Source organism: Sebastes fasciatus, chromosome 22, assembly GCF_043250625.1.
Source record: "Sebastes fasciatus isolate fSebFas1 chromosome 22, fSebFas1.pri, whole genome shotgun sequence".
Lineage (NCBI taxonomy): Eukaryota > Metazoa > Chordata > Actinopteri > Perciformes > Sebastidae > Sebastes > Sebastes fasciatus.
Window position 1 is genome coordinate 11,807,178 of NC_133816.1, and position 13,611 is coordinate 11,820,788.

At 42.4% G+C, this 13,611-nt stretch overlaps 4 protein-coding genes across 8 annotated transcripts; 3 read left to right on the forward strand and 1 right to left on the reverse strand.

The window, feature by feature from the left end:
• The first annotated feature begins 317 nt into the window (after window positions 1-317).
• On the forward strand, window positions 318-2,529 carry LOC141761134 (uncharacterized). Its single transcript, XM_074624388.1, has one exon. It carries the CDS (start codon window positions 469-471, stop codon window positions 2,050-2,052), a length of 1,584 nt encoding a protein of 527 aa, XP_074480489.1. The 5' UTR covers window positions 318-468; the 3' UTR covers window positions 2,053-2,529.
• gmpr2 (guanosine monophosphate reductase 2) lies at window positions 2,527-10,025 on the reverse strand. 4 transcript variants are annotated; one of them, XR_012592535.1, is made up of 10 exons: window positions 9,902-10,025; window positions 9,549-9,707; window positions 8,260-8,379; window positions 7,879-7,962; window positions 7,609-7,782; window positions 7,436-7,517; window positions 7,022-7,128; window positions 6,547-6,749; window positions 5,561-6,456; window positions 2,527-2,781 (listed from the first exon to the last, which is right to left on the reverse strand). XR_012592535.1 is itself a non-coding variant. In XM_074624393.1 (9 exons), the coding sequence occupies exons 2-9, from the start codon at window positions 9,633-9,635 to the stop codon at window positions 6,267-6,269; spliced, it is 1,047 nt and encodes a 348-aa protein (XP_074480494.1). In that variant the 5' UTR covers window positions 9,636-9,707; window positions 9,902-10,025; the 3' UTR covers window positions 5,313-6,266. The 4 variants fall into 4 exon arrangements, 2 of the variants coding, with proteins under 2 accessions (XP_074480494.1, XP_074480495.1); XR_012592536.1 differs by having other exon boundaries at window positions 2,527-2,740; window positions 5,524-6,456; XM_074624393.1 differs by lacking the exon at window positions 2,527-2,781 and having other exon boundaries at window positions 5,313-6,456.
• Window positions 3,096-4,928, forward strand: LOC141761137 (uncharacterized). Its single transcript, XM_074624391.1, has one exon. It carries the CDS (start codon window positions 3,277-3,279, stop codon window positions 4,837-4,839), a length of 1,563 nt encoding a protein of 520 aa, XP_074480492.1. The 5' UTR covers window positions 3,096-3,276; the 3' UTR covers window positions 4,840-4,928.
• Window positions 10,026-11,018: 993 nt separating the features above from the next.
• Window positions 11,019-13,599, forward strand: nedd8 (NEDD8 ubiquitin like modifier). Of its 2 annotated transcripts, XM_074624728.1 has the most exons (4): window positions 11,019-11,200; window positions 11,311-11,358; window positions 11,464-11,546; window positions 13,144-13,599. In XM_074624728.1, exons 1-4 carry the CDS (start codon window positions 11,183-11,185, stop codon window positions 13,268-13,270), a joined length of 276 nt encoding a protein of 91 aa, XP_074480829.1. In that variant the 5' UTR covers window positions 11,019-11,182; the 3' UTR covers window positions 13,271-13,599. The 2 variants fall into 2 exon arrangements, with proteins under 2 accessions (XP_074480829.1, XP_074480830.1); XM_074624729.1 differs by lacking the exon at window positions 11,311-11,358 and having other exon boundaries at window positions 11,049-11,200; window positions 13,144-13,413.
• The last annotated feature ends 12 nt before the right edge of the window (window positions 13,600-13,611 follow it).

Genomic DNA, 13,611 nt, shown 5'->3' on the forward strand with positions numbered 1-13,611 from the left:
ATTTTGTGGAAGATTATAATGGGATGATAAGTATTTTAATTTGATAGTTTGCTTGCCTTTTGTTACAAGTCCTAATGTCTTTCACACACAAAGAGTTACACCAACGTGTGTTGGCAAGTTATAAATAAATTCCCACTCCCATGGGTGCCTGCTCATTTCTAACGAGTGAAATGAAACTCATCTAACCGGACCCGTCTGTTGCCTAAGTCTAAGTGGATACCTGACAGAAAGGCAAACTCCTCCCATGTGCACTCCACCTCCTGAAGGTTTGTTTTAGCAGAACTGAAACTGTTGTGCAGTGCTGCTTTAGCAGAGCACTCAGACCAGAAACGGGTGATCAGCTAAATTCAGTTGTTTCTGCCAAAACAGAGTCAACCAAAGATTATCAAGGAGGATCCAAAGGACTTCGTTTCAATACTGAATAATATTCAAGAAAAATCAAATCAAGATCTTCCTGCCTTTGAAAACATGTCTGAAAATCTACAAAAGGAGCCACAAGTTATCCTCTGTGACATGTGCACAGGGGAGGACAGGAAAGCGGCACGCAAGACCTGCATGAAATGTGAGATCTCCATGTGCGTCCAGCACCTCCAGGCCCACCTGACCACTCCTGTGTTACTGCAGACTCATCCTCTGACTGAGCCCATGGCTTTATGTGGCACCACTAAATGCCCCCAACATGGCAAACTGCTGGAGTACTACTGCTTGGATGACATGACCTGTATGTGCGTTTCCTGCGCCTTTGAAGACCAGCACCGCCTTCACAACATGACGACCTTCTCCACAGCCCACAAAGAGCTCATGGAGAAGCTCCACGCTGAGCAGCAGGCCTTACTGGTGAAAACTGATGACGAGCATGTGAGTCTGGAAAAGTGGGAGAAGAGTGAAAGAGAGAAGCTGGGTCGCTCTAGCGTGCGTCTCATTGAGGCTGTGACCAGCCTGCGTGACGTCGCCCTGACCAGCGTCCAGAGCTCAGTATCTGCCCGTATGGTGTCTATCAAAAGCAGCATGCAGGCAGCACAGAAGGAGAAGGACGCCTTCAGGTTCCTGCAGATGTATTCTCAGGTGCATCAGGATGTGGAGAAGGCCAAGGCTGTGGATCTGAGAAAAGGCTTGGAGCCTGGCAGTGATCGGGACAAACTGGTTCAGGAGATAAGACAGAATGGTGAAGAGATGGAGAAGCAAGCAGGCCACTTCTGGGGATCCCTGTTGACTCTGGTTGACCCAGAGAACCACCAGGAGCTCATTGCTACTAGTTCAGACCTGATCTTTGACCCACAGATTTTCGACCACGGCATGTCGCTGTCCAAAGACAAAAGGAAGGTTTTCTACAGTAGTTCGCCGGAGGAATGTTCTGCCACTCTTCTAATCCGTAGTACCCAGACACTTCCTAACTTTCAGAGGTGGATGGTCAGTCTTTCCCAAGACTCTGACTGGACCGTTGGCCTCTGTGACAAAGAGTCTGCAAAGAACTTGGAGAAGAAGGATGCACTTGTCTATGGTCTGTGCTACGAAGGTAACCAGCTCAGCTCTCTCACAACAGAGTATGATGATTGTTGTGAGGCCTCAGTCAGTTCAAAAGGTCTTTTTGGGCAGCCGAAAAATGTCACGACCACGAAAGAGAAACAACGCAGGGTTTCCTCTGCATTAATAACACATCAGGGTCAAAATGGAGATGAGGCCGCACCACGACCCGGAGTGGTGGAGGTGATTTGGAACTTTGTTGCTTCCTCGCTGTCCTTCTTCAGCAGAACTGGACAGCACCAGAGGGAGGAAATAATCACAATTAATATGAGCCTCAACAACAGGGACCTGGCCCCCTTTGTTCGAATAGCAAAGAAAGATGCCCAAAATCTCCCCCAGGAGCAGTGGAAGTGCCACTGTGGGGAGGTTTACCTCTACAGTGGCAGTAATGGATACATCAATATATACCGTGAAGAAGACTGCTATGAAGACAGCTATGGATTCCACAGCACTCTCGGGGTTAATTGTTCCTGTGGAGCAACTATTGGTGACATAGGCACCACAGAGGTGGTTTGTGAACTTGAGTAATTTGTGGGACACCGCTGATCATTGCTAATCATTAGAAAAAGCTAAGTAGTGCATAGCTACAAATATCGACAGTAATGACATATTTTGCTTATCATTGGAGGAGTATATTACTCATTTAGTGTTATGTTGCTGATAATATATAATGCTTTAGTGCACATATATATAAAAAGCCAATAGGATTCTTTTTAGTGTGTAAAATACATATCATACACTATAAGTAAATGTCACATATTCAGCTTTCACTGTTTGTTTTGGGAGTTACTTCTAATGTACCATGATCATTTTGTTTTAACTTCTACTTTTTCTGCCTGCTGGTTTAAGGTGTTTGTCTCCATCTACTGGTGGTGAATGCATCATTGCTCTCACATAGTGCAGTTATCCTTCAGTCAGAATGGAAACAAGGAATTTGTGTCTTTCGTGTCTTACTTACATTGATTTTGAATGATCCGATCAATAATAAAAGCAGTCAAATTATAAGATGTGGATTGTTCTGTTTTTATTGACTGGTTAAAACAAGTGAACACTTTCATGCCATTTTCACACTAATGAGACAATAAGAAAATGAAACAACACAGATCATGGAAGAACAACTTGAAGTGGAGTAACTAACTAAACCATACCCAATACTCATGGTGTAAAAACCTGCAAGGAATGACCACATAATTCAAAGGCTTTAATGGATCATAAACTCATTTAAATGTGCATATTGCGAACATAAACCCACACAAACTGGTACTGATCAGGAGCAGCTAGAGAGAGAAAAGCTGCATATTACTGGTCCATATATAAACTCTCCTGGAGTCTAATTCACCTACTGTTTCAAAAATAATCTGTGTATGACTGTAATTTCAAAACATATTGTGATGTGACTGTGCTGATTAACTGAATTGACAACAGGTGTGCCTGCTCATTTCTAACGAGTGAAATGAAACTCCTCTAACCGAACCCACCTGTTGCCTGAGTCTGAGTGGATATCTGGCAGAAAAGGCAAACTCCTCCCATGTGCACTCCACCCCCTGAAGGTTTGTTTTAGCACAATTAAAACTGTTGTGCAGTGCAGCTGTGGCAGAGCACTCAGACCAGAAACAGGTGATCAGCTAAATTCAGTTGTTTCTGCCAAAACAGAGTCAACCAAAGATTATCAAGGAGGATCCGAAGGACTTCGTTTCAATACTGAATAATATTCAAGAAAAATCAAATCAAGATCTTCCTGCCTTTGAAAACATGTCTGAAAATCTACAAAAGGAGCCACAAGTTATCCTCTGTGACATGTGTACTGAGGAGGACCGGAAACCAGCAGGGAAGACCTGCATGAAATGTGAGATCTCCATGTGCGTCCAGCACCTCCAGGCCCACCTGACCACTCCTGTGTTACTGCAGACTCATCCTCTGACTGAGCCCATGGCTTTATGTGGCACCACTAAATGCCCCCAACATGGCAAACTGCTGGAGTACTACTGCTTGGATGACATGACCTGTGTGTGCGTTTCCTGCGCCATTGAAGACCAACACCGCCTTCACAACATGAAGACCTTCTCCACAGCCCACAAAGAGCTCATGGAGAAGCTCCACGCTGAGCAGCAGGCCTTACTGGTGAAAACTGATGACGAGCATGTGAGTCTGGAGAAGTGGGAGAAGAGTGAAAGAGAGAAGCTGGGTCGCTCTAGCATGCGTCTCATTGAGGCTGTGACCAGCCTGCGTGACGTCGTCCTGACCAGCATTCAGAGCTCAGTGTCTGCCCGTATGGTGTCTATCAAAAGCAGCAAGAGCAGCATGCAGGCAGCACAGAAGGAGAAGGACACCTTCAGGTTCCTGCAGATGTATTCTCAGGTGCATCAGGATGTGGAGAAGGCCAAGGCTGTGGATCTGAGAAAAGGCTTGGCGCCTGGCAGTGATCGGGACAAACTGGTTCAGGAGATAAGACAGAATGGTGAAGAGATGGTGAAGCGAGCAGGCCACTTCTGGGGATCCCTGTTGACTCTGGTTGACCCAGAGAACCACCAGGAGCTCATTGCTACCAGTTCAGACCTGATGTTTGACCCACAGATTTTGGGCCCCGGCATGTCGCTGTCCAAAGACAAAAGGAAGGTTTTCTACAGTAGTTGGCTGGGGCAATGTTCTGCCACTCTTCTAATCCGTAGTACCCAGACAGTTCCTAACTTTCAGAGGTGGATGGTCAGTCTTTCCCAAGACTCTGACTGGACTGTTGGTCTGTGTGACAAAAAGTCTGCAAAGAACTTGGAGAAGAAGGATGCACTTGTCTATGGTCTGTGCTGCGAAGGTAACCAGCTCAGCTCTCTCACGACAGAGTATGATGATGATTGTTGTGATGCCTCAGTCAGTTCAGAAGGTCCTTTTGGGCAGCAGAATAATGTCACGACCACGACAGAGAAACAACGCAGGGTTTCCTCTGCATTAATAACACATCGGGGCCAAAACGGAGATGAGGCCGCACCACGACCAGAAGTGGTGGAGGTGATTTGGAACTTTGTTGCTTCCTCGCTGTCCTTCTTCAGCAGAACCGGACAGCACCAGAGGGATGAAATAATCACAATTAATATGAGCCTCAACAACAGGGACCTGGCCCCCTTTGTTCGAATAGCAAAGAAAGATGCCCAAAATCCCCCCAAGCAGCAGTGGCAGTGCCCCTGTGGGAAGGTTTACTACAAGAACGGCAGCGATGGATACACCGATAGAAGGCGCAACTACTCTCATTTCGCTAGTTGTTCCTGTGGAGCCATTATTGGTGACAGAGGCACCACAGAGGTGGTTTGTGAACTTGAGTAATTTGTGGGACACTGCTGATCATTGCTAATCATTATAAAAAGCTAAGAAGTGCATAGCTACAAATATCGACAGTAAGAACATATTTTGCTTTTATTGGATGAGTATAAATCTCATTGTTTACTGATAAGTTGCGGACAATATATAGTGCTTTAGTGCAAATATTAATAATGAGCCAATGGGATTCTTTTTAGTGTGTAAAATACACATTATACACTTTAAGAAAATGTCACATATTCAGCTTTCACTGTTTGTTTTGGGAGTTACTTCTAATGTACCATGATCATTTTGTTTTACCTTCTACTTTTTCTGCCTGCTGGTTTAAGGTGCATCATAGTGTCACTAGTGCAGTTATCTTCAGTCAGATGGAAAAACAGGATCTCAGTCTTAAAGTGTACTGCTTTTATTATTGATCGGAAGTCATTCAAAACTTATATTGATTTTGAATGATCCGATCAATAATAAAAGCAGTACAATTCTAAGATGTGGATTGTTTTTATTGACTGGCTAAAACAAGTGAACACTTTCATGCCATTTTCACACCAATGAGACAATAAGAAAATGAAACAACACAGATCATGGAAGAACAACTTGAAGTGGAGCAACTAACTAAACCATACCCAATACTCATGGTGTAAAAACCTGCAAGGAATGACCACATAATTCAAAGGCTGTAATGAATCAAACTCATTTAAATGTGCATATTGCGAACATAAGCCCACACAAACTGTGGTACTGATCAGGAGCAGCTAGAGAGAGAGAGAAAAGCTGCATATTACTGGTCCATATATAAACTCTCCTAGAGTCTAATTCACCTACTGTTTCAAAAATAATCTGGGTATGATTGTAATTTCAAAACATATCTATGAATGAAACAATAACAGAAACTAAATATTAGAATCTCAAATTACAAATCATTAAAGTGCAAAACTTGAAGAGTGATGGAATGATTGAATTTCTAAAAACAGTTACAGTTTTAGTACTTTCTAAATAATTGAAGACATTTGCTATAATTGTATATGTGTGTGTAACAAAGGCTTACAGTAGGATATCTAGCACAAGGCATCAAGACATGTTGTAGATACTGTTTATAGATTTGCAGATGTAAAAAAAAAAAAAGAACTAAGGAAGAAGAATGATAAGACAGGAATGTTGGACCCCCGAAACACTGTGTATTGTATGAAAAAGTAACATTTAGAGTTTAAAGCAACTCAGTCTGTTCATGTCAATAAAGTTAAAACCCAATATATTAAAAATGCATTGAACCTTAGCTTATGTCAAAAAACAACCAGTAAGGATAGTAAAAGATCAGTATTTAAGTATTAATATTCATGTCTGTTCACTTGTGTTTACACATGGTCAATGCACAAACAGCATCGGGCAGTGTCGCAGAATTATCATTCGATCTGAAGCCGGACCGAGCTGGACGTTCAGCTGTCGTTGCCGAAGACGGTGTTGAGCTGCTGGGTGACCCTGATGAAGGTGGTCCTGCGGCTCAGCTCCTTCAGTTTGCCCGCCCCGACGTAGGTGCATGTGGAGCGGACCCCGCCCAGGACGTCTCGTATCGTCACCTCCACCGGACCTTTGTAAAGAACCTCGACCGTCTTCCCCTCAGACGCTCTGGAGGACGAAAAACACACTGGGATTATCGTACAAACCAAATCACAAACGAGATATTTTTAGCCTTATATACCAGAATAACTCTCTGACCTGTACTCCGCCACGCCTCCTGCGTGCTTCTTCATCGCCGTGTCGGAGCTCATTCCGTAGAACAGCTTGTATTTCTTGCCATTTTTCTCAATGACCTCCCCCCCACTCTCTGAGTGGCCAGCAAGCATACCGCCCAGCATCACAAAGTCCGCTCCAGCGCCAAAAGCCTTTGAGACGTCTCCGGGGCAAGTACATCCCCCATCCTGTGTGATAGAGGAGAAACAAAAACAAAACACACTGTTATGAGACTGACAGTATGTTTATCACGGCTGCATGTACAACAGAAGATAAGGCGGCACATCCTCGGGGTGAAATGCACATCTAACAAACCACAGTGACCGTGGGAAGATCAATAAAGTCGTAGTTTAAAAAGGAAGTTTGGAGTTTGATGAGAAATCGATACAACTCTCTCCTGGAACCATTTAATCCTTATCATGATTAAAACCACTGGTTATCAGAGAAGAGAGTGACTCACAGAGATGATGTGGCCGCCCAAGCCGTGAGCTGCATCCGCACACTCGATCACAGCGCTGAGCTGGGGGTACCCCACCCCGGTCTTCTTGCGGGTGGTACACACAGAGCCTGTAGAGGAAGACACCGGGGCAAGAAATGACTTTCTAGTCTGCAGTCCATGATTTGCAAACAGGAAACAGAGTTAGCAAGTATTGTTTGTGGTCTGTTTGATCTGTGTGTGCGCGCCAAATGAATGGAGGTTGCTACAAATATCCATCCAGGAGAGTATGTGAAAGTCTTCGTTATTTACGTACGTCATATAAGAGGCATCAGTATTAAACTGAGACTGTTTTATAACCAGTTGAAAACTCCTCATAGTAACTTTAATACAATATAAATAACACATAGACATAGAAATGTGTTGCGCTGTGATCACCTGGTCCGATGCCTACTTTGATGATGTCGGCGCCAGCCAGGATTAGCTCCTCTACCATCTCTCCTGTCACCACGTTTCCTGCCTGAGCCAAATACAAATATGAAAATGTTTTAGAAAATGTTGACCTGTGAACATCCACACACTGCAGTTTAAAAAGGCAGACACCTACTGACCATTATAGTGTGAGAGGGGAACTTGGCCCTGACGTCTTTGACAAAGTGAACAAAGTGCTCGGAGTAGCCGTTGGCCACGTCGACACAGATGTACTGCAGCTGTGGCACCGCCGCCAGGATGGCTGAAATCCTGTCAAAGTCACCGTCCCCGGTCCCGGAGCTGACTGCTACACTCTTGGGAGATAAACAAAGAAGGGAGAGACTTGTTTAACACCGTGAGTAAACTTCATGTATTGAAGGGTTACATAATAGTTACCACTTTTGGAGTACCTTCAGGCAGTCGGGATTCTTTTTTGCAAACTCGCACCAGTCATCCACGGAGTAATGTTTGTGAATCGTGGTGAAGAGAGTGAACTAGTGAAAGAGAAAATTTTTAATTTGACTTTAGTCACTTTTCCTTCCGACAAAACAATTAACTGACTCCAACAACATTTGTACAAAAGAAAAATTATGAACAACATTAGAATAAATTCTAACCCAATATGAATTATAATAATAATAATATATATAATAATAATATAATAAAATAATAATGAATCCCAAAATAGCCCATGATATAAGGAATAACCACACATTATTCATATTCAACATGAATTATTATTAGTTATTCTCAGATGGATATCGCTGTTTGTTGTGTGATGCATAATTTACCTTGTGCAAAGCCAGGGCCATCTCAAAGGTCCCCACAGTGTCCATGTTTGCAGCAACGATGGGGATCCCTCTATAACTGCCCTTGGAGTTCCTGAAAGTGTAGGTCCTCAATAGGTCTACCTGGGAAAGGCAAGAACAACGAGACATTAGTGTACTTAATACTTTTATAGATTTGTTCAACCAACGAGGAAATGATTTATTTGAGCAACAATTCCCAAAGTGTTACTACAGTCAGAGGGCAGCAAGCCTTTTTTTGTGGCTAAAATGCAAATGAGGGCTGATACTCTTCCCTACTTCAACTACCAAATGGACGTGTGCTCACTCAAATGGCTTCCCCAGGGATAAGATAAGATAAGATATTCCTTTATTAGTCCCGCAGTGGGGAAATTTGCAGTGTACAGCAGCAAAGGGGATAGTGCAAAAAACAAGATGCATCAGCTAACACAGTAAAAAAAAAAAAAGAGCTAAACAAAGTGTAACAAAATATGAACCATTTATATAGAAGGAAGTATAAAAATAGGAGCAGTATATACAGTATTGACAATAAACAGACTATTAACAAAATTGCACAAAATTAAGTGTTACCAAATATAGTCATGGATTAAAGGTCCCATATTATAAAAAAGTGCGATTTTCATGTTTTTTTATTATAAAGCAGGCTTAAATCCTATATAAATACTGTGAAAGTATCAAAACACTCAATCCACAGGGAAATTCACACAGCCCGTATTCAGAAACTCTGCATTTGAAACAAGCCGTCAGGATTTCTGCCCATTCGTGATGTCACAAATATACAATATTTAGATCCTTGACACAATTTTAAACGTAAAACATTCTAAATGTGTCCCAGTTTATTTCCCGGTTGCAGTGAATGTGAATGTCATCAGCTGCCAAGACGTACACATGGACCCAAGCTGTTGACTAGCATTGTTAATGCAATTCTGCGCTAAAACGGAGCGTTTCAGACAGAGGGTAAATACAGGTATATTCAGGTCGACAGTATGAGAAAAATAAAGTTTTTTTTAACATTAAAGCATGTAAACATGTTCTAGTAGAAACACAAAATACAAGTAGGAACCTGAAAATTTGCATAATATGGGACCTTTAAGGTCACATCATATATTCCATAATCCTACAGTCTGGTACCACTGACTCAGTGTTTACTATTTTAAAGTGTTCACATAGATTTCAGAAGTGGCAGACAGAAAACAATGAGTGGCTGGTAGAAATGTCCAGTGACCTGCCACAGTGGCAGGAGAGGAAAAAGGTTAAGTTCATTCTCTGCCTACCTCGCTTCTTGACTTGAGTGTGCTCCTCTTTGGACGGAGGAGCACATCCTTGAAGTCCAGTTTGATGTCATTCTCAATGCGAGGCATTTTGGAAACAGGATGTACAGTTAGTGGAACAACAAAACTGTGAAATGGAGCAGTTTGTCCTTGACTGTGAATCTGTGAAAGACAGAGAGAGAGAGATCAGAGTTCAGGTTGACTGCTGTCTGCTGTCTTTTCCTCCTGTCAGACTCTAACATATGGTCATCAAATGTCATAAACTAGCTAGCTACATCAAGCATGGTGTGGGGTCTGAAATGAACAAACTCGCAGCAAGTAGTCAAAAAATGAGTTGTATTTTACCTAGTATTTACCTTTTAGGAGAGTCTGGTTGTTTTTGTCGGTGCTGCTGTTCTCTCTCCAACTTGTGTGCGCGCGGGGAAGCTTTACGGGGGCGCACCACCAACGGAAGTTAACTGACAACCTTGTAGCAGCTAGTGATGATGGGAATTTAGGCTCTTTTTAGTGAGCCGGATCATTTGGCTCAGCTCACCAAGAAGAGCCGGCTCTTTCGGCTCCCAAACGGCTCTTCGTTTTTACCACTTCTGCCTTTTAAAATTCAGGCAAATTTAGCGCTGTTTTGACCTATAATTAGTATGTGTGCACATATATCACTTACATTATTCAATATAATTACACTAAACCTTATAATTTCCAGAATATCACAATTTCTCATACACTCTCAATACCACCCCCTACAGTATCCCTCTCTCTCCCTCTCTCTCCCTATGATACCTGATTGTTTTGTTTGCACACCGGCAATATTTGCACTATCTGTTTATATCATGTTTGTTTTTATAGCTTATTTTGTAAATTGTACATTTTTATTATTATTTTATTCTAACGTTTTATCTATTTCTTGTTATTATACTATTTGTCTCGCACCAACAAAGCCAAAGAAAATTCCTCGTGTATACCCCTTACACCTGGCAATAAACACCTTTCTGATTCTGATTCTGATTTTACATGCTGCTTCGTTTCCGACTGTCACTCATCTTCGTCTGCTATTCGTGCACCGCACCGCACCTCAGCGCACCTCATCACATCGCATTACACCGCAACGCACAGCATCGCACCGCACCGCAACCGCACTGCAACGGCTCTTTGAACCGGCTCGTTCTTGACCTACACATCACTTGTAGTTTTATAAGTGGCTTTAGCTAGTGGGCGGCACGCAGGCAAAAACTACAAATGCAAGTTTCGCTTTACGTCACGTTGCACTGATGTCGTAAGTTTTTTTTTTTGTATTCAGGGGAATAAATGTCGGTTTGCTTTTGTTAAGGGCGATACTCACGCTAGTGTAAAAAGTATTTTTAGGGCAAATTATGTGTTTTTTTTCGGCATTTAGGTAGGTTAAATGAAGTGAAATCAAGTTGAAGAGGAAAAACCATTTGTCATACAAACAAGGAGCCGTCGGAGGGATTTCACTGAGACACACAGGAAGCATTACAGTTTCTGGAAGAGGAGTGAATATCTAGTTTCCTCTCAAAAATACCGCATTATATTATAATTATCTTATATTAAACCATAGATTCAGCTAAGATATAATCATACTACTCCAGTTCATTTGATAAAAGCAAGTCAAGTCAACAAAGATGCTGATTAAAGTGAAGGTAAGGAAAGCAACATTAGCTTCACATCTGGACAGTTGTTATCACTGAGTTGTCTTCAGTCTCTTAATCTGCTCAACAATAACCTGAAAATGTGTTTGTTTTAATCTCAGACTCTCACAGGCAAAGAGATAGAGATTGATATAGAGCCCACAGATAAGGTATACTCATCTTGTATGTCCTCCTATGTGCTGTGTGATGATAATAACCTGTGTGTGTTATTCAGAGTGTGTTTAAAGCATGTTTTTCCATTCATTTCCATCCAGGTGGAGCGGATTAAAGAAAGGGTGGAGGAGAAAGAAGGGATCCCTCCGCAGCAGCAGAGGTTGATCTACAGTGGGAAACAGATGTAAGATTAAGATGCTCTAATATCCACAGCTTTTTGTTATTCTCAGTATATCCCATTTAAAGCTGAAGTAGGCCAGATTGGAGCAAATATGATTAAACAAAGTTATTTTTATAAAAGGGTCGCTATATTGTGACAGTAGTGCATGAAACAGGTAACCTGAAATTTTTTTTTTCCTCTGTATCTTCCGGTGCTCCTAACGTTATCTGCAAGATTTCACAGACCGGAGGATAACAAGCAGTAAGAGCTGACCTGAGGTCTGCCGACTATGAGAGCAGGCTGTCAATCACTCGCAAACTCCAACCAAACGGTCAAACTAGGGAGCGCTGATCAAATATGAATCAATATTCTGTTACGTTAATGCCTATTTCTCTCCTCAAATGTTTTCAGAATCATCTTGTAGTGCACGGTTTAGCTGTAAAATGAGGTTTGTGATGTGGCCGACCATTGTAAAATCTGTTGAAGGAACGCCAAGTTCTGGTCACATGACCGGAGCACAGCCAATAGGAACGCTCTCTCAATGAAATGAGCTGTGATTGGTCAAAGTCTCCCGTCACTGGCTCGATTTTTTGAAAACAGAGCCATGATGAGGTGCAGAAGTTTAGTTATCTCTCAGAACACTTGAATTACAATATGCTGAAAGGTTATTATGGAATTTATACCCAATGATGCCAAAAATATACTGCCTACTGCAGCTTTAAAGCACAAAACTAACAATGAAGTGATCCTGCGAACAAGTACTGCTTGTGTATCCAAAGCCCCGATAGAGCTTAGGTCTCTGCCATAGACTTCCATTGTTGTCGGAAAAACTATTATACAACTATTTTACATTTGACATTTTCCTTCATTACGATGAACAGAGGCACTGTAGTTTGTTTTGAGTCAATCCCACATACTGTACACCGTCCTAGTGCATCAAATGCATATTAATCTGCAGCTGAATATAGTCCCAAACAAAACACTATTTACTCTTTTTGTTTTGAGTAATGTTTTCTACAGACTACAGCATCCAGACTTTATTTAAAGGACCAGTGTGTAACATTTATGGGGATCTTTTGGCAGAAAGGGAATGTGATATTAATAAGTATGTTTTATTTAGTGTATAAATCACCTGAAAATAAGAGTTGTTGTGTTACCTTAGAATGAGCCGTTTATATATTTACATACAGAGCGGGTCCTCTTCACGGAGTTTGCCGTGTTTCTACAGTAGCCCAGAAGGGACAAACCAAACACTGTTAACTCTTCCTGCTTGGGCCAGAGTCGATAACGCTACTCGCTCCCGTCGCCGCCGCTCTCTCTCTTGCTTCACCACTCACTTCCCACGTACACTACGTACTCTACTCTTACAAAAACTGTCTCTAGAGAGGACCATTCGCATTTTCACGTCGGCCACTGTAAGAATCCTACATGCTTAGCACACGGGAGAAGTTGTAACCCCACCGCTAGATACTGCCAGATCCTACACACTGTTCCTTTAAAAGGAAACTATGTATTCAAGACCTGAAATTAAAGATTTATGTCTTTGTTAGGACATTTTTTAGGGTTTTCTGCTGTCTGACATCTTTTACCCTGCATCCCCTTTTGTCTTATTTCTTCCCAGGAACGATGAGAAAACAGCGGCAGACTATAAAATCCAGGGAGGCTCTGTTCTCCATCTGGTACTCGCCCTGCGAGGAGGACAGGCGCTCCGCTCTCCCAGAAGCCTTTGCTCCAAGCCTGCGTTGTAGCCGTCGCTTGGAAACATGCCTTAGCTTTTTGGCGATGCCTACACTAAGCAGATACACGGAAGTCACACGGCCACGTGTTGCGGAATCACCTGGCGGCATCGTAGGCGATACAGAGCCATCGGTAGGAAGAGTTAGATCAGGTTCTACTTGTGGCAGCCACTTTTCCTGCAGCCAAAAATGTGTTGGCTGCAAACACCTCCCACACTGTAACGTTATCGTGGCGAGACACTCCATGTGTTTTAAAGCTGGCAGAAAAGTTACTTTCAGAATTAAACCAAGCTTTGGCTAAAGATTTACAACCCCAGAGCTAATTTGATTGCTACAGAAAACTGTGTTCAAGT

Bases quoted from the DNA above. Each gene is read 5' to 3' on its own strand.
- LOC141761134 (XM_074624388.1), top strand. From the start codon at position 469: ATGTCTGAAAATCTACAAAAGGAGCCACAAGTTATCCTCTGTGACATG.
- LOC141761137 (XM_074624391.1), top strand. From the start codon at position 3,277: ATGTCTGAAAATCTACAAAAGGAGCCACAAGTTATCCTCTGTGACATG.
- gmpr2 (XM_074624393.1), bottom strand. From the start codon at position 9,635: ATGCCTCGCATTGAGAATGACATCAAACTGGACTTCAAGGATGTGCTC. The intron at 7,963-8,259 runs GTAAATTATGCA...CTCTTTCACTAG, and splicing joins TGGCCCTGGCTTTGCACAAG to TTCACTCTCTTCACCACGAT. The intron at 7,129-7,435 runs GTGATCACAGCG...CTTCCTCTACAG, and splicing joins CAAAGTAGGCATCGGACCAG to GCTCTGTGTGTACCACCCGC.
- nedd8 (XM_074624728.1), top strand. The intron at 11,359-11,463 runs GTATACTCATCT...ATTTCCATCCAG, and splicing joins ATATAGAGCCCACAGATAAG to GTGGAGCGGATTAAAGAAAG. The intron at 11,547-13,143 runs GTAAGATTAAGA...ATTTCTTCCCAG, and splicing joins ATCTACAGTGGGAAACAGAT to GAACGATGAGAAAACAGCGG.